This window comes from Ambystoma mexicanum, chromosome 9, assembly GCF_040938575.1.
Source record: "Ambystoma mexicanum isolate Mex_15411 chromosome 9, UKY_AmexF1_1, whole genome shotgun sequence".
NCBI lineage: Eukaryota > Metazoa > Chordata > Amphibia > Caudata > Ambystomatidae > Ambystoma > Ambystoma mexicanum.
The window spans coordinates 1,302,987,037-1,303,007,110 of record NC_090931.1 but is presented as its reverse complement, the minus strand read 5'-3'; the positions used below and the strand labels follow the sequence as shown (position 1 = coordinate 1,303,007,110).

Below are 20,074 nucleotides of genomic sequence, written 5' to 3'. Positions count from 1 at the left end.
TCCAGACAAGGAGGACTCTGGGGAGCAAGCCCCTGTCAGGGAAAAAAGCCTTGCAGCCACAAAAAACCCTGAATGATGTCAAAGATCCAAATGGATGTTTCTGTGCTTCTTAGGCATACAGTGTGGTCTTAAGGAAGAGGGATTCCCCTTGGAGTAGTATTCTTGAGTAGGCGATTTTACTAGTTCCCAAAATGCGACAGGCACAGTCCGTCTGCAAGTAATGAATATGGAATGGAACGTGGTAGGAGAAAGGAAACCAGAAGGTGGAAGCCGAATGTTAAATGGGAGGCAAAGAGGGACATGAACACACTGAGTGCCCCAAGGGAAGCAGCTGCGAAACTGAGGAAGGTACTGCTGAGAGACAGGATGGAATGAGAGAACGCAGCACCTGGGAAGCCACAAGGACAGAAGCACAAAGAGGGAGAAAGCAAGTGACAGCACGTCAGGGAACCGACCGCCGTGGAGGAGAAATTCAGGAAGCTGTGAAACAACAAACAAAGCAAGAGGGCAAGGCAAGCGAAAAAAACACTAGTGTATAACCATGAAAAAACAGGGTTGCAACACATAGAATAGCATGCCAGGAACCCGTAAGTAACTGGCGGTGGCCATCTTGGATAACCACTAGACCGAATCTAGCACACACGTAGGAACATAACAGCGCCCTAGTGGAGCTGCCATTGATGCATTTCCATGGACGAAGCATGACAATGATGAAATTGACTAGGGTACAATACCACCAGGAGATATAAAGAACTATGATGCCTATTGGATTTCATGCGATAAGGATGGGCAGGGGTGTGCGCTGATATAGGGATCATTGGAAGACTGCAATGAAGATGGAGGTGACATGAGCAGACTAAAAAGAGTATGGATTACTAAAAAGAGAGCAGCAGAGTGGGGACTGGGAGAAGGAAAATACTTTGTTATTGATGGATCAATAAAAGAGGGGAATAATGTGGTAAAAATGCAAGTTCAGCGTGGCAGAAAAAACACACACATACCAGCTGCAGGAGTAGCCTGCTGATATGGGAGGGGTCTTCATTGATAGCCCCTCAATTATATTCTATGCACTAGGCTGGAGAATGCCCAAAATAATTGTGTTTAAAGCAGATAACACATAGATGATACAGATGGGTTAGAGGCAAGTATACAGGTCTTAACATTAGACTGAGTCACTCTAAACAGGTCTCAGAGCATGCTTCTCACTAGAAACAAATTCACATTTTATTAACTTGTTTAGTAGCCACAGATGCTGGTTGCATATTGCAAATTATACGTTCCCAGGATCATAAAGTTAGAAATGAATAGCTCTTGATACTTCGAGCTAAGGGAGCTAAACTCATGGGTGCTGAAGAAAGGCAGTGGGCACACAATCATTTTATAATTCGGCAAATTGATTCATGAAACGGGTCTACTGGTAGTTTCAAAGTGTCCCATAGAGGTTTCAAATTGCCCTTTGGCACAAGTGAGCCTGAGAAACGTTTCGAAGAGTACTTAAGATGGTGTGAGGCTAAAAAACTTGGCATCATCTTCGACTCCACACTTTCCTTCTCTCCTCACATCTCTGATGTCTCTAAGAAGTCACACTACCAGCTGCAACTCCTCAGAGGTATTCCTCCTTTCCTCTCCTTCCCCCAGAAGCTCACTGTCTCCAGTGCTCTGGTTCTCTCTAGGCTGGACTACTGCAACAGCCTCTTTCTAAATCTGCCTTCCTCTACTCTCTACACTCTGCAACTCATCCAAAACAGGACTGCGAGACTTGTCCTTGGCCTGAGGCCCTGGGATTGTATCCCTCCAGGACTGAAATCTCTGCACTGGCTCCCATTGGCAGCGAGGATTAAGTTCAAAACCCTCTGCATTGTACACAAGGCCTTCTGGGACCTCAATACCTTCAACTCTCTCTTCCTAAATATCTACCTTCTCGAGCTCTTCGCTCATCCGCCTCCAACTCCCTCAGGTTGAGTCGCTTCTCCAAGCAGCGAGTTGGTGGTGGATCCCTTCTGCTGGGGCCTCCCTCTGGAACAGTCTCCCTGCCTCTCTGAAACTTGAGGAGAACCACCTCCGGTTCCGGAAGCACCCCAAGACCTTCCTCTTTGCTTCTGCTTTCTCTCCTCCTCTCCCCTGCTTATCTCCTGGAGGAATCTGAAACTGCACTGGTTACCTGGCTACCCTATGATCCCGGGCCCTGGTCCACCCCCACCAACTGTACAGCTGGACTGCCCCCCTGGACACCGTTGCACTTGGGGACTGTATCCCTACAGCCCCTACTAGCACTTGACACTTGATGTCTGCACTTATCCTTGCACTTGCCACTAGCTGGCTCACTTTTATGTATGGTCTTTATTTATTTTACTGTTATCCTATTTACTGAGGGATGTTTTAACCCACTTCTGCTTTGCTGTGCTGCAACACTGTGTTATGATGGTGCCAGAAATAACAAAATGGCAGCGAAACCCTTGTGCACACCAAAGCCTCTGAAAATCACGCTTTGCAAAGCACAAAAAGATGGCTGCCCAATCTGCCACGAATGTTGTCAGTGGTGGAAGCGAGATCTCACTCCTGGAATATGTCACTGGGCTCCACAACAAGTAAAAATGGAGTACAGAAGGAAAAAGCAGTGTTGCTAAATGAAACCTCAAAATCTTGCTTTAAATCCCTTTTTCTTTGTTGCTGAAACTGCAAATGCCAGTACAGAACACCCTAAAACATCCAAAATTCTTGCTGGGTGCTACAATTCACTTAGTTTAAGAAATCATCGTGAACTTGCAAGGTCCTGAAAAGCTGAAAGCATAAAGGGATTTCCACAGCAAAAGTGGCCTGTCTGATGATCTTTCAAAAATCTCTGAGTGCAGTATCCTGGGCCGCCTGAATGACAGCTGTCAGGAGCCTGCCTGATTAAACTTTAAACATGGATAAACTGAAATCAAATGTTTGCAAACTGATAGGCCTGTTACTGAGAGTAACCTATGTTGTAATTGTTTTGATCCTATGGTTTAAAATCTTGAATAAGTATTCTAGCTGCTATTTTGCAATCACAAGTTTGTTTAAGCTAAGGAAAAATGCAACAGAATTAACAATTAAATCCAGACTGGCTAAAAGCTACCAAACTGGAATATCAGGTTTCTCCACAGAAGGATGGCCTTTCCCCCCACCAGGAAATCACACCCAAATGGTAATTATAGGGTTTGGAAAGAACTCGGTCTACAGAGGCAAAAGGGAACAATAAACAGCTGCTCCTAAGGAAATGTGAGGTGTGAGGACAGTCGTAAATGGCCTCTGCAAGGAGCAAACACGGGGGATGGCTCCTGGGCTTCCAGGGAGAGACCAAGGGGAGGAGCTAAAACAACCATTTGTTGCTTAACAAGGACAAAGAACACATTTTAAAAAGACGGATAACTTACTGTTTAAAATTGTGAAAAATATGAAAATAACAGATTTGTGAATCAAAATTTTGGCTGCACGTTTCAAGAGTCGGCAAAATCGTGTGAAATGTTCTGGAAAGAAATGGCAGGAAATGTGATTTTACACAAAATGTATTTCTGCTAGAAGTATGAAACTTTATACACTTATGCCCATTTTATACACGCAAACTTGTAGAAATGTGCTTCTAAATTGGACATTGTGTTCCTGATAAAAAGGGCAAAATTCTGTGAAAAGCCGAGACAAGATCCCACAGCTACAGGGTTTTGAGAGATAGCTGATATATAAAATATGTAATCTGTATATGTGATTTTTATAGAGGTTGCACATGTGTAAATATGTATTGTGCCAATAGTAGATTTTGTGTTCAAGGGGCTAGGGGTGGATTCTCAGCCTCATAAAATCACACCATAAAGATGACACACTGTTTCTCTCCTCCTATCAAGGCAGAGAGGAGACTCTGACCCAATCACCTGTCAAATGGGCGAGCTTCGGATAAACCAGCCCACACCCCTCCTTTATCATAGCATAAATAGAGACAGTTCACCACTCAAAAAAACACAGACAGATTCACTCACTATCCTGATACTGGCGCAGCACCCTGCTGCTGAACTCTACATCTTCATTACTCCAGACTCCAGAAACTTGGCAAAGCAGAAACCCATTGCATAGCTGAACCATTTTCAGCTAGGCTTCAAATTCTAGAACCAGAACCCCACCAACCTAAGGGGGAAACATCAAAATACAGCCAGGCTGCACTGTACTGCTTGCCTGCTGAAAAAATTATCATCAGAACCAAGAAGGGCAGATCCAATCTAGTCCTGTGCCGTGCTGTGACCAGAGTGCATTGCAGATCCAGTCCAGTCCTATGCCGTGCTGTGACCAGAGTGCCTTGCTGATTGCAGATCCTATCCAATGTGCCCAGCTGTCTGTCTTAGAACCAGATCCAATTCCCTGACCAGAATCTTGATGGACCAGAATCCTGACTGTTCTGTTCAAAAACATAGCTAGTGAGTATCTATAGATAGCACTGTATCACTAGCATATGTACCTTGCTTAATCAATCCCTATCTTAAACCCATCCTATCTTGTATTCAGAACCTGCATTGTTAGAAGTATTTTTGAATTCTCTGAACTCTCTATCCAAACCATCCTATCTTCCTCTGTACTAGTATTGCTAAAACTATCTTTACGCTGATCTTTTCTCATCTGAAAAGGCGAGTGTCCTCTACAGGCAGTCATTCTGATCAAGTGGCTGTGTTCCTGTGTTGTATTCGTTTTGTTCATAGTCATCCTCTTGTGTACGAAACCCGTTGTCATTTTAAAAGTGCATTCCTGTTTTCCATTCTTGCACCTATCTTGAAAGAATGACCTCTACTAAAGCGTCCATAATTCCCTAAGTTATTGTGCTAGGAAGAGAATTTCAACTTCTGCTTGTAGCTAACATCCCAGATTTAAATCGCACACAAAACCGCATCCCTAATCCATATGGTTCTCCCGTTATCTTGATTATCGCATAGTGAAAAGTTTGCAGTGAATTTCGTTTTTGGGAAATTCTGACACGTGTAAAACAGCTTTTGATTGCTTCCGATTTGCTTCTTGGTATTAAATCATTGCTTGTGTTTGTGTGTAACTATCCAAAGTGGCTCCCATAAGAATTTATAACAATTTCAGCAATTTAGATCATATTTAGTGTTTTTGCCTAATCCATTCTCAAGATAACTTTAAAAGTCATTCAGACAGCTTGACAGTCCATTCTGTTTTCTCTTGTGTTTGAAAGGGGGAACGTGGGATTGATATACTGTTGAATTCTGCCATTCCTGAATACCTGCTCTCTCCTCCTATCTCTTTACATTGCCTATTGGGGGTTGAGGGGTGTGCATGGGGAACCTGTAACCACAGTATCAGATCTGAACACACACACAAAAGTATTATTTCTGTGCTGAATTGTTTTGCTCATTATTACTCCTTGTATATTAAAGAGATTATTCAGTGTTACATCACCCCATTGGTGATTATTGTGCCTGATTCCTGGTTCAGTGTGACTGAGGGGTGGGTTCTGGGAGAGGGACGTGATATGAGTGGTATATCGTTCAGAATAAAGAACTTTTAGACAAAAATAAATAATGATTTCAGTTGTGCATTACACGCTAGGCGTTCAGTTGGGTGTGTGCCGGATTGAAATCACTTACATTACTGCACTTCCCCGTCCCATTTCCCCCTGCACTTTTCCCCTTCTCCCCTCCCCTACACTTGCGCGATCTCAATGTCATCTGGCCTAGTAGGATCGTTGTCTGTCTTCCCTCTGTTTCCCCTCCCTTGCCTCGTCGCGCCTTGAAACACTTGTGTATAGGCGCGTTATAAATGCCATTTGAAATCATATCATAACATTGAAATGGTCATTTGTCAGTAGTTCAAGGCTCCTCCAGTGTCATGATCAACTATATTCTCATGGGAAATGGATGGAGAGGACTGGCTGCAGATGAATAATGATCGGCTGGTCATCTGGTCATCTCAGTGTTTTGGCACTATTATTGTGGGAATTGTGGGTTGGACTGTGATGTCACAGAAGTGGACGTGGCTAGTGTGGAAAGATTTGCAGGACCCAATAATTTCAGGATAATGTATGTCCCACTGTACAGAAATGACATAGCTCTACCAATGAGCCTCACATGTTGCAATGTGATTTGATGCTAATTAGTTTGTGCAGTTATAAAAGCTCTTGTCTTAGGCCCATATCTTTGACAGCATCTTTCATGCAGCACTGTTCCACTGTCTGTGCCAATTTTGCTTTCCCGGCTGCAACTGGGCCCACAATAAATTGCGTTACTTCTTGCCTGGTGTACACTCCTTTTTTGGATTACTTTTGTAATTCTATTGGTGAGTTATAAGGCAACCCACAGTGCATTGGGAAAGGTGGTTTGACGACCAAATTGGACTTTCAAGAGTGTGAGAAAAGGAAAACTTGACACCAAATTCTGGGAATTGTATCCAAAGTGCAATAGTGTCCACTAAAAGGTGTGAAAGAAGGAAACTGATACTATGTATTCTGGGAATTGTCATTCAACTGTCTAATATAGACAGAAACGGGGAGCTCTGACACAGACTTCTGTTAATTGTAGTTCAAGTCCCAAAGTGTGTAGCAAAGACTCAGAGGAAAGTCTAGACACTGACTTATAAGCAAGAGTGCTGGTGAAAGACTGTGTGAGAAGGAAAACTCTAACACTGAAATCTGGGAGACATAATGCTATAGTCTACAATTGACTTTACACATGAGTCAGAGTATCATCCTGATGATATAACATTTTATTTTTGTAAGTAAAATCCATAAACATTACTTATAAATAGCATTTACCACAATTTATGTTATCTAAATTCGCTGGTTCGCTAAGGGTGCAATCTTTTTCTGCTGGATAATTTGCTGTGCTTGTTATGTTTTTTATATAGTATACAAGGTTTGCACGGATGTATTTGCTCATATTAGCCCTTTGTGAATCTTGACATAAGAGTATGTGATGTCTACAAACAAGCTCTATCCATAATGACACATTTAATTGTTTTTTTATATGCATCTTCAATCCTGAGTCATCATCATGTTAATTAACTGTAGTACCTATCTTAATGAATTTCTCCGGCATGTTCCTAAATTCAACCAATTGTAATAATGTGATCAAGTGATATATGTTCTTTTAAAATCTCAAAATGAACACGTCTTCTGCTTCCCCAGCCTATGCTGACATCCCACAAATGTGTTCATGCCTTCAGGGTAATTGATGAGGTTGCTGCTGAAGATTAAATGAGCACTTTCTGCTGGTTGCAGGAAAGAATGAAGTATATATTCAGGGATTCCATGTGGGTTTGCCTTTCTGTCCCCAAGCTCAGGGGTACATGGATCACTGCGTGCAACAGGGAGTGTTGCATAGCAGCTTCTAATCCATACATCTTTCTGCCTATGCTGAAATTGTACACAATATTTTCACATGAGCAAGTGTAGCAGGTGTCATTTTACATCTTAAAGCATATATTTTACAGGCATCCCACAGACTCACCTTACATAGTGATCACATATTAGAGTAAATTAGCCACAGACTGTGAGCACATGTGAGCGAAAAGCCAAAATTCCATACACTATTGCTTCAATTACTTACTTTTACATAAACATTTTTAAAAACTTTAACTACGAAAAGTAAACATTTATTTTAGTTTTATTTGGGGTATTTATGATGCATGACCTGCATAAGCAGTTGGGACAAGTAGGGAAACCCACCTGGGTATATGATTTATAGATTATTAACAGATGACATCAACGTTTATGAGGATAGGAATTGAACACATTTGAGAAACCCGTACCTTCACTGGCGATCACATACATATTGACCTCAAACAGGCATTTAAGGAATGCTCTATGAGGTTTATGAGGGAGTGGGTAACAAGCCATTGGCATATTGCTTATCTTTGTACTATCTTGGCTTTAAGTGCAAATGTGTATACCAGTGCTATTTGGATTTTCATCTAACCTTTCTCAGCAAAATCATTCTATGCCAAATTCCATATAAGAATATGGCCACTCGCTACATTACAGCCCACTCGAGCAAGTGACAGTTTCAGCTACTGCCCCCAGAGAGAAGATGTGGCCCACTTCTTGTTAGTTTACCCGTATATGACAGAACAAGGAAGAATTGGTTACAACCAGCACTGGGGATTCAAGGAGAATGTACTGAAATGATTTCACTCTGGGCTGGCCAATTGACTATTCATATTTATATTACATTATATTCGGAGTTACAAACTACCTCAAAAGAGCTTTGTTAGTAACACCTACTTATTTAAGAATAGCTACCTGATTGTTTGGTCTTGAACGAGTCACAGATCAGGCCCTCTTACGGTATAACGCAGGGGGTAAAGTAGATTCCGTATGCTACCTGATAAACGTGCTATGGGATCTTAATGTTCATCAATGCTTTTTTGTAATGACTACTATTTGATCTGGTGTTAATTCTTTTATATTGCAAAAGAGCTAAGAGTATTTTTTAATAATTAAGGACATAATTTCAGAGATTCTGGCTATTACTAATCATGCACTTTTAAAGTATATGTATAAATTATTGTCTTTTGATATGTTTATGTGTTTATGAATTGTTATTACTTTTACTCTGCAAACTGTATTTTTATATTTGCATTTGGTTATTCAGATCAACGCTTTTACTGTTGGTATTTGATGGGTTTGTTGTATGCACTCAAATCTGAAAAAAAACATTTGTGATGAAATCACACTAGGAAAGGAGTTGAAGAGTTTCTCGGGCAAGGTTCAAGAACAATGTCCTCCAGTTTTTAGTTTTCTTGAATTACATGTGGGTGACAGTCTGTTTTCCTGGAAGAAGTTAAGAATGGCTAGGATTTTCTACATAATGATAATGACCCATTGCACCACCATATTTGTAAATGCCTGGCTAAAAATATTGTTCTATGAGAGAACATACATTTCCCTTCGGTTGAAGGCATCCAAGATACAGGATATTACAATCTTCCATAGAAAGACCTTCCCAGCAGCCATCAAACACCTGTGGATGTCCAGCATCCTGACCTATGATCTCTGTTAGGTTATTAGCAATATTTGGGATGTTTCTAAAAGACTAAGGTTATTTTCGTGAGATTTCTTCAATGGGTATAATGTTGTCATATCGATATCACATCTGTGAGATACTCAGTCTTGTCTGAGCAGTTACATTTTCATAATTATCATGTCCTAATATGGAGGTATGTCATCCAGAGGTATTTAGTTTAGTATGCATCTAATTCAGCAATTATGTTCCTTTTTAATGTGTAGTGGTACTCTTTAGAACCTCAGTAGTTTATCTGTCGACTAAATGTCAGATTGTAAGACATGGCGGTAACTAAGTTACAGATCTTTCATAATCAAATATAGATTTTATCTTTCCAAGACTGTATTTGCGACTGATAGTAAGCCTACTTATTGAAAGCAGGAAAACCCATAAAGGAGTAACAGGGTTAAGTGGCTTACATCTCTTGCCGCAGAACATTTAGAGTCCTCTGGACGTGCACTGCTGAGACCCTTTCATCCACAGATGCCAGGTACTGGTAAAGAAACTGGAAGGTGCTGAAAGGAATAATGGGTTGATGACTTCTTTGACTGGAAGATAAAGTCTTGCATGCAATCTTCAGTGATGAGGTGATTGTCTACGGGATTCAGAAATAAGAAAAGGTTGGTGTATCATAGAGAAAATACAGAGTGGAGTGCAGCTACTGTAACAATAATAATAATGTGCTTTTAAATAGAGCTTTTTGCCACTGATTGTGGCATTGGAGCATTACATTCTTGGGTGTTGTGTGAATTATGTTTTTTCTCCAACTTGTATAATTATATGAACAAACTCCAGTCCTAGGATAAATGGGGAAAGTGCTGGTTAGTCAGAGACAAAAACAGCTTCAAAACAATGTTTTTTCTGTCATTGTAATCACTGGCCACCAATTTAAACCTGGAAGAACTTGGTTGCATGCATATTCTCGCAGTTCATATGGTTTCATGTCTTCAGAGCGATAGTGTGGAAATTACAACACTGCATCTACTGCATGGAGCACTGGCACATCTTCGCGTTCCACGCCAGGATATATTAGACACTACAGCCTTCCTTCTTTTCGAGAGGTGGACACCCTTTCCCCCCATCACTTCCCAATCCTTCTCGTTCAAATTTGGGGTCCTGCTGCCCCTGCTGTCTTGTCTCCTTCCCACCTTCCTCCTCATGCATGCGGTTGCTATTGTTTCCTCCTCTAGTCTTGTTTTTTCTAGTTCCTGTAGGGCCCTAATGCTCTAGAGTGTAGGTTTCAGTAGGTCTCTCTGGACTCAATCACATTTCTAGTTCACTGGCTGACTTGTGGTGAATTTGGTTTGGGACATGATCTTTATCTGATGTCAAACTAGCTTTAAAGGAATTCTTACTTGGCTTGGCCTTTTGTACTAATGGTGATGGAGATCTGCTATGCCACTTAACTCTTTTCCTACCATTCTCCCGACTTTTCACTATTGGGATTGCTTGTGGGTTCTAGTCCTGTCGATTGGTAGTTCATTGATGTAGTTAGGGACTATTAAAGGAAGATGAGAATCTTCACTCTGTAGGCAACCATTCGGACCCCTACGGGCCACAAAAGTGGCATATGAGATAACATGACATGCCAGAATTCCCCTTATATAAGCAATCTCGCACAAGCTGCATAAAGCTTTTAGTAGAATGTAGCACCTAGCAACTAGTGAAGCGCTATACACTTGGAGAGCAATTTACATTGCAATAGCATTATAGTGTCTTAAACAGAAAGCATCATTCACAGCACTAGAAGCCTGTATTGGCTTATATAAACCTTACTTTGCAAAGACAGATGTCCATCCCAGATGACGTATACATCCCTTTGCTGTGCATTGGCCATGTTAACTCTTGGCTGGCTACACATGACCTATACAGAGTGAAGAAAAACTTCATAATTAAGTACAGCAGCCAGAGAAATTAATCTCCTTGCCCACAGAAACACTGCATGCTTATATAAAGACACCATCATTGAAAATAAGGGGTATCTTCAGATGTCTCATTTATCGCACTCACCAGATGAGCATTACATATTCACATTGAGAACCAGAGCTTTGGTTGTCCAGAGAGAGATACCTTTCCTGGTTTTCCAATGGTCTTCAATTCCCATTTATTTGGCACAAGCCCAAAGTGCAGAATCTGTGGTCATATGAAAAAACCCTGGAATTTCATCACATTAGGGAATCAAATACAAACATAGATGCCGGCAAGTATTTACTTTTAAAGTTCCAGTTTGACCATCTACATTGCTGGACTTTACAGCATAAAGCAGAAACACAGAATACGCCAACACATCAAATGCTAGAACAGAGAGTGTGAGAAATACACCATTTTAACATAAGAGGTAGCCAAAGAAAATGCCTCCCAAATCTCTTGATGGTTTACCTCACCAAAACGCTGCGCTGTGTTTGAATACCATGACAGTGGAGGATGTCCCAATAAAATTGAAACACAATTCCTCAGACTGCGATGCCCAGAAATAAAACTCCCCTGTAGAGAGGAATAAGCTTTGAATATGCTGAGCATTTAACTGGGATTATTAACCATTTAATAGGTAGATTATTAACCATTTAATAGGTAGAATCTGTGTGTAGAATAACAGTAGTCGATGTAATAAATGCAGACACAAAAAGCATGTGCTTTTAGTTAATTTGACAATCTAAACCATATAATCTCCTATTTTAGTCATAGACACATACAACATGCACAGAAGTAAAATAATTAAAGGTACTCTCCTTTAAATAAATACCATTCCTGCAGCATGCATCTCGTGCACATGCAAAGACAGGGCAGTGTGTTGAGCCCAGCTCCATAACTGTGTGCAAGCAAGCAGTTTTTAAAAACTATCAGGTAGACTCAGCATTTCACCCTTCAAGGATAAGATGAGTACACCCCTAACTAAAGTCGCTTGTGATTTATTCACTTTGAAGCTCATGGAAGGTCTATACCAATAGAGAACCATGCAGTGCTGTTATCTTGTGAGAGAAGAAAAGAAAGGGGGGCATTTTTAAAACAGAGCAGTGGAGTGCAGCGTAGATATAACTACACATTGTTGATAGACATGGCACCACATAAGCAAAGAGGCACATAACTGGCATTTAGAAGTTTACATGGCAAGTTTACATGGCAAGGATGCAAATCATTGTGAACCCGTCATAAGGCAGTTCGAATTCTTCCTAGCAATATCTAGGTTACTAATGGGTTAACACAGTTTTTGTCAAATGCTACACAGACAAGTGGGCAAAGGCCACAGCCCCATTAAGTCATAACATTCCTGAAGCAAGGTGGGGGCTCTGTGTGCTGAGGAAGTCAGCCCTACAGCTGCGCCCTGCCTCCCTGCCTGTCTTCAGTAAGTCCAGCAGAGCCCAGTTTGTGGAAAGTGGCTGACTCAGAAAGAAAACAGACATGTTAATGCACATAAAAGTGAGACATGGACCAAGAAGTAATTCAAACAGCGTGAATGCGCCGGTTGCGGAAGCAAACGTTTACTTTTACTAAAATAGGTGCATAGCCGTGATTCAAACAGAACACGTTTCACTTATAGACATGAATAATTCTAAACATGCACTCACAAAAAATGTTTACATAAACCTGCCCTTTCTCTTGCTGCATCCAACAAGGATCCGTCTATGGGCCAAATTCCAAACAGACATTGGGCTTCATTACAAGTTTGTCGGCAAAACCCTGGTGATTCCATGGTTGCTCTGGTTCCATCATCCACAATCATTAAAACCCTGGCCCATCCCAAGTACACGAGCACACGCATTCCTACATGACAGAAACAGTGACACCGGGACTACAGAATCACTGTGGAAAGCCACTGTCGACGTAGTCACTGGGCCTCATTATGGGTCGGGTGGTCCGGAAATAACAGTGACGGTAAACCCGCCGCCACTGTTATTTCCGGACCGCCCGATCCCGAGTCCTGCAGGCGGGAGGTGGTGTTCCCGCCAGGACTGACCTGGCGGGTTTAACACCGCCCGCCTGCAGGCGGACGTGGAAACACCAGAACCATCACGAGATGGTGCCAGTGTTTCCACTTCCCCATTCCCATTGAGTCCTACAGGACTCAATGGGAATGGGGATTTACCGAATTCCGCCTCCGGTATTCCCGGGACACCAGGGCTGTAATGCCCTGGTAATTCCGGGAGTCACGGAGGCGGAATGGTAATACGAGTCCAGCGGTAACCGAGCCAGAAAAACCGTCTGGTTGCCGCGGGACTCGTAATGAGGCCCACTGTTACCCACAATGTCGGAAACACTGGTAATGGAAACACCATCCCCGGAAACAACGTCATTGCAGGAGCTGGAAGTATGGTGGCAGCCATTTTGGAAAACACAATCCATGTAAAATCCATATAAAATCCACTACTTCCTGTTGCCATCTGGATCCTGAAACACCTGCAACATGCCTGGAGGAGGGAAATCCCGGGTGCCCCAAGTCTGCATGCGGAAACCCCGATTCACTGAGTTTGAACTCCCCATGCTCACTGACATAATACTGGACAAGGCCAGGGAGCTGGTTTCTGGTGACTGCAGTCGCACCAGCCAACAAAGCATGGTTGCCATATGGGAGGAGGTGGCAAGCAAAGTTTTGGCTGTGGGCCCCATCTGCCGCAGTGCACCTGACTGCCACAAGCGGTGGGACGATCTACGCCTCCGATTAAGAAACCTGCTGGCTGTGCACAGGAGGGAATGCACAGCGTCAGACAGTGGAACGGCACCCCCATCAAGCTCATGCCCTTGGAGGACAGATGCAGAACTCTGCTGCACCTTGAAGGAATAAAGGGTGTGGGTTTGTAGGAGGGTGGAGCTGGAGCCAAAGCAGAGGGCGGTGAGTGAAACATGCACACAGGGCGGTGAGTCAAACATGCAAGAACAGGAATGTAACAGAGTACATGCCAATGTAGCACACACCCCACCCAGATATGTCCAACTGCACATGAACAGGCCACTGCCAATACAGTCCCACCATCCATACTTGGCAGGCAAGTGTGCACATATATGCCAGCACACACAGAAACACACATGCACACCAGCCCTGCACTGAGAATGAATACAGGAGGACCAACACATGTTCCATGTCCCCCACGCCAGGTATCACGCATGCACCACAGCTGATAACACACTGCCCGCCCTCAGGCCCACACCCTCACCCTCACAGCTACCCCATCCCCTCCATGCATGACGGCCTGACTGCACGTCATGCGACATGGACTGCTGACCATCACCTGCCCTGATCCATGCAAGGTGGGGAAGGGCCGCATCATGATGGCAGTGTCCTGCCAACCAACAATTCCCTGCCCATTCTCCATGAGCCACCACCCCACCACCCCAGAGTCACCCCACCACACTGCACCAACAACCCTAATGCCAATAGCCATGGAGCTCTGGTTAGCACTGGGGCTGATGACAGCAACAGCTCACACTCATGTAACCTCACGCATCCCTTTCCCCCTATGCACATTCTGATTATTCATCCCGTCATTCAAATTGGACTCCCTGCCCCATGACTGCTCCCCTCCCAGATTTGGAACCCTGCACTGGCTCCCTGTGATGACACAGACCCACGCCATGATCACTGGACACACACACCAGGACGTGTGTGGCCCCGACCCCCATGAGTTACACTGGGAAGGGGACATGGGGGAATAGTATGTCTGCGCTGGAGGCATGTCCATGTCCTGGGACAGGGGAATGTTACGCCTGACGCACATGCTGTGTAACACGGCACAGGCCAGGACGATCTTGCCCACTTTCACAGAACTGTACATCAGTGCCCCCCCCCCACGCTGATCGGTTTAGGCAGCGGATCCTTGACTTCAGGAATCCAAAGGTCTGCTTGATGGTGCACCTTGTCCTGATGTGCTCACAGTTGTACGCATTCTCCTGGTGGGTCTGTGGATGCCTGTCAGGTGTCATAAGCCATGGCAGAAAGGGGTATCCAGAATCACCTGCATGGCAGGGACACAAGGGGTGCAAGGTCATTGGGGTGGTTGGGGCAAAGCAGCCATGTCTGATTGTGGGTCTGTGACACATGCATATGGGTATATGTCATTAATGATGTGATTCATCATAATACTTATAATTGAAAACAACTGGCAGGTATCCCCCAGGGACTCACCGTGACTTCTGTTCCTCCTCCTATGACTGGCACCTTCCTGCAGGGAAAGGCTCCTCTTCTTTCAAGCGGAGAGAAGAAAGTGAAAAGCCTCCCAAGTACTTCTTCCCTCCCTAGATAAAACCAGGCAGGAGAAGAAATCCTAGGGAAACCCTCTGGGGAAGAAAACCCTGTGCCGAAGGTAGCGGTATGATGTCTTCAGTTGCAGACGGAGGTTCCGGTGCAGTCCGAAGGTCGTTCGTCTTGAAAGAGAAAGAGACTGGTAAGTATCAGCAGGTAAGTGAATAGTGGATATGTAAGAATTTGAGTAATGTAAATTACCCTTAAACAGGAACGTTGTGTGGGAAAAGGTGCCATTCAGCCTCAGGATACTTCTGAGAGGCTAATAGGGCGGAGCTAGGAGTTGTTATGGTGTAGCAGAGTCTTGCGTGGGCGGTCGTAATGTCAGGGTGACTTGTACCTGTACCGCGATCCGGAGCAGCCCCGGAAGGCAGACTTGGGTTAGAGAGGGACGGAGTCCGTGGAATCGGGAGAAAGGGAGGCAAAGGGAGCTGCAGTAGCGTTGTGATAGCGGAGTAGCAACGCAACTCTGTGCTGATCTCGGAAACAGATATACCAACTCCCGGGTAGGGAGGCAGCACTTCCTGGAAACCGGGTTGTGCAGAGGCTAGACCCGCAACACCGGTTACGGCGGCCATCTTGTGAGTAAAAATGGCTGACACCCGCCGTCCTAAGGTCCATTTATGCCACATGGACCACCGTCCTCGGAGGGGCGTGACAGTATGCCCCCTCAAATGCCTCGGGCCACCCGGTTTAGCCGGATGGGACCGGAAAAATCGGCGGACCAGAGCAGGAGCATGAACAGCCGATGCAGGTTCCCAAGAGCGATCAGCCGGAGAATACCCTTTCCAGTCAACCAAGAACTGCAGACGTCGCGGAAAAAGACGAGAATCACAAATACCAGCCACTTCATATTCGGGTCCCATCGGGGTGATGACAGGAGGGGGTACACCCATCCGTGTTCGGGAAAAACGATCCACCACGTCTTTCTTCAATTGCGACACATGGAACACCGGATGAATCCTGGACCAAGACGGAGGGAGCTTGAGCTTGTAAGCAGACGACCCCATTCGTTGCAAAATGTGAAAGGGACCGAAGTATCTCGGGGACAATTTGGACGGCACCAGATGACGAGGTAAAAATCGAGAAACCAACCAAACGACATCACCTGGCACCAAACTTGGAGCTGGAGTGCGATGTCTATCAGCAGAGCGTTTGACACGGGCCTGGGCCTCCAGAAGAGAGGTTCTGGCTGTCCGATGTCCCATCCGAATAGCATTGATGAGGAGATCCACATCGGGAAACCTAGATGCGGAGACCGGACTGCTGGGAAAACACTGAGGGTGATATCCGTAGGAGCAAAAGAAAGGGCTAAACCCCAAGGCCGAGTGTCGAGAGTTATTATACGCAAATTCCGCCAAAGGCAACAAGGAACACCAGTTATCTTGTGAGGAGGAGATGTAACAGCGCAAATAACCCTCAAGGGTTTGATTTAGACGTTCCGTCTGACCGTTTGTCTGTGGATGGAATCCTGAGCTCAATGCCCGGGAGATATGCAAACTCTTGCATACCTGCTGCCAATATCGAGACGTGTATTGCGAACCTCGATCAGAAACGATGGTCTCTGGAAGTCAGTGAAGAGAAAAAATCCGTGAAAGAAAAATCTTTGCCATCTGGGCTGCAGTAGGAATCCGTGGAAGGGGAACAAAATGTGCCAATTTTGTGAAGTAATCGATTGTGACCATGACAACTGTACAACCGTCTGAGGGTGGCAAATCGACAATAAAATCTGTGGAAATCATTTGCCAAGGACGGTTAGGGACTGGCATTACTGAGAGAAGACCCGAAGGGGCAGATGCCGGGCATTTAGATTGCAAGCAGATGCCACAAGCGGATACGTAATCCATGATGTCTTGAGTCATTTCCGGCCACCAGAAATTACGCCGGACCAGCTCTTTACTATTAGCCACACCTCTGTGACCGGCCAGGTAGGAGTCGTGACAAAGATTCAGAACCGTTCTTCGTAATTCACTCGAAGGGAGGAAAAGCATCTTGTTATTATAAGCACAACCTTGGACCAAGGTGAGTTTCCAGGTCGCCAGAAACTGTGGATTTGACTGGATAAATTGCAAAGTTGAGTTAGCCACGTTTTGTAGAAATGTGGTAACCACCTGCACGAATGTAGCTCTGGGAAACAGAAGCTCTGTCCGGAAAGGCGTAGAGGAGTTATAATCCTTTCTAGACAAAGCGTCAGCCTTGAGATTGACTCTTCCGGGAATAAAGGTGAAAACAATCGCATACGGTGAAAAGAAGTGTGCCCAACGTGCCTGTCGGCTATTTCGGGTTTGAGCATATTGCAGGACGCGTAAATTACTGTGATCAGTCCGGACCTCCACTGGGTGTCTTGCCCCCAATAGTAGGTGTCTCCACTCTTCAAATGCCCTTTTTATAGCTAGGAGTTCTTTTTCAAGCACTGAATAATTTATTTCAGAGGGAGACAGTGTCTTTGAAAGATAGGCTATAGGACATTCTATTCCCTGGTCGTTTTCTTGGAGCAGAACGGCCCCAAGGGCCTGATGAGAAGCATCAGATTCAACGATAAATCTCTTGGCTTGATCTGGGGAGAGCAAAATGGGTCCTGTGAGGAAGCGTTCCTTTAGTCTCTCGAATGCTAATCGTGCCTCCACTGACCAAAGGAATCGGACATTCTTTTTAAGAAGAGCCGTCAGTGGGAGTATTTCTTGAGAATAATGTGGGATAAAACGTCTGTAAAAGTTAGTTAATCCCAGAAATCTCTGTAGATCTTTGACGCACACCGGCATAGGCCAATCGGTAACAGCTGAAACCTTCCTAGGGTCCATGGCTACTCCATTTGCCGAAATTATGTATCCTAGATAGGCAACCTGGTTTCTGTGAAACTCACATTTCTCTAATTTGCAATAGAGGTGATTGTTAAACAGTCTCTGTAGGACTTCTTTAACGTGCTGACGATGTTCTGATGGAGAGGTAGAAAAAACCAGGATATCATCTAAATAGACGATAACTGTGTGAAGAAGAATGTCTGAAAACAGGTGGTCCATAAAGCGTTGGAAGACCGCGGGGGCATTGGACAGGCCGAAAGGCATTACCCTGTATTCATAATGTCCCAAAGGAGTACGGAAAGCCGTTTTCCACTCATCGCCAGCTCGTATACGGATGGGATGGTAAGCCCCGCGGAGATCCAGTTTTGTAAAGATGGTGGCTCCTTTAACGGCTTCGAGTATATCAGGTAAGAGAGGCATGGGATAGCGATCAGGGATCGTGATCTTATTCAAGCCCCGGTAATCGATACATGGTCTGAGTTCCGTAGATTCTTTCTTGGGGATGAAGAATAAGGAAGCTCCAGCTGGTGATGTGGATTCTTGAATAAGACCATTACGAGATTCTTTTGCAGATATTCCATAAGAACTTCACGTTCTCGTCCTGATAGGACATACATGCGGCCGAAAGGAATCGGTGCCTCAGGAACTAGTTCCAAGGCACAGTCATCCCTCCGATGTGGAGGTAGTTCTGCATATTCCGAATCAGAGAAGACCGTTTGAAATTGTCTGTATTCGAGGGGTAATTCCTGTATTTGGTTCAACATAGAGATGGAACCTGAATTTTCCAACATGGAGATAGTCGGGCGAAATCCGACCGCTCCCTCCAACAGACAGTGCGTCAAACAATGTTCAGAGCCCAAAAAAACAGTGCCCGCCTTCCAGTTGATGTAAGGATTGTGAGCACGAAGCCAGGGTAGCCCTAGAATTACTGGATAGTGAGCTGTACGGATTACATCAAAAACTATAGTTTCTTGATGGGAGGAGATGTTCATCTGCAAAGCTATGGTTTGTTCTTTTATGGGTCCTGAAGTTAACGGACTACCATCCACTGACTCGACTGGAATAGCCAAGGTCTTAACTGAACATGGTATATTATGAGTGGTCTTCCAGAGGGTATCAACAAAATTTCCCGCGGCCCCGCAATCTATTAAGGCTGTGACCGGAATGGGATCTGAATCACCCCATCTGATCTGGACCTGCAAGGCCAACATAGTAAGATCGGGGATCTCTGTTACTTGTGATGGTATCATAGAGGATGAGGAACCTGTTACTGATTCCCTAGCCGCGGTTCCCCTTGCGGTTGGGTAATGGCGTTTCCCTGTCGTTTGGTTGGGATGAGGGGACAGTCTTGAACTGCGTGTTCTTTGGACCCACAATACATACACAGACCCTTAACCCTACGTCTATTGCGCTGATAGACCCTATCTGCATGGGTTCTTCCGTTTGAGATTTCCCTAAGCTAGGAGAGTAAGTAATGGGGTGTCTCACGGAACGGCAGCGACGTCGTTCTTTTAATCTTTCTTGCAGTCGGTAGTCCATCTGCATGACCATGGTTATTAATTCTGCCAAATTTGGAGGTCTGGGTACTCGGGAGATCTCATCCTTTAACTCTTCGTTTAATCCTCTGCGGAAGATAGTGATCAGAGCATCGTCTGCCCAAGACGTGCCAGCAGCCAACTGCTTGAAATTGGTGATATAGGATAACAGATCTTGAGATCCCTGTTTGAAATCCAATAATTGTTCTTGGGCTGAAACCGGCTGAACATGGCTCTAAGACTGTTCAAAAAAGCAGGGTAGGAATCTAACAAGGCATTATTTGTAGTAACCAGAGGCGTGGCCCATGCTAAAGCGGGACCTGATAGATTGGCAATCATGTGTCCTACCTTATCACGATCGCTCTGAAAAAAGGCTGTCTTGAAAGAGAACTGAATGGTACAAGCCTCAATAAAGGCCTTAAGTTTATGAGGGTTACCATCGTATAAACCCCCTGGAATTGGCCCAGGAGGTATCTCAGA

The 20,074-nt window shown here is 44.5% G+C and overlaps 1 protein-coding gene across 4 annotated transcripts in view; it reads right to left on the bottom strand.

The window, feature by feature from the left end:
• Positions 1–20,074, bottom strand: part of LOC138489085 (ropporin-1-like) — a 547,380-nt gene that overhangs the window by 93,976 nt on the left and 433,330 nt on the right. For 2 of the 4 annotated variants that reach the window (XR_011274750.1, XR_011274751.1), the window contains 2 exons: positions 10,800–10,887; positions 9,443–9,618 (listed from right to left, as the gene is read on the bottom strand). Coding sequence is in view for 2 of the 4 variants with exons in the window: in XM_069616668.1 (XP_069472769.1) it covers positions 9,443–9,618 (176 nt within the window). In the remaining 2 variants the exon portion in view is untranslated. The remainder of the gene's footprint in view (positions 1–9,442; positions 9,619–10,799; positions 10,888–20,074) is intronic. The other 2 variants (XM_069616668.1, XM_069616669.1) reach the window with 1 other exon arrangement.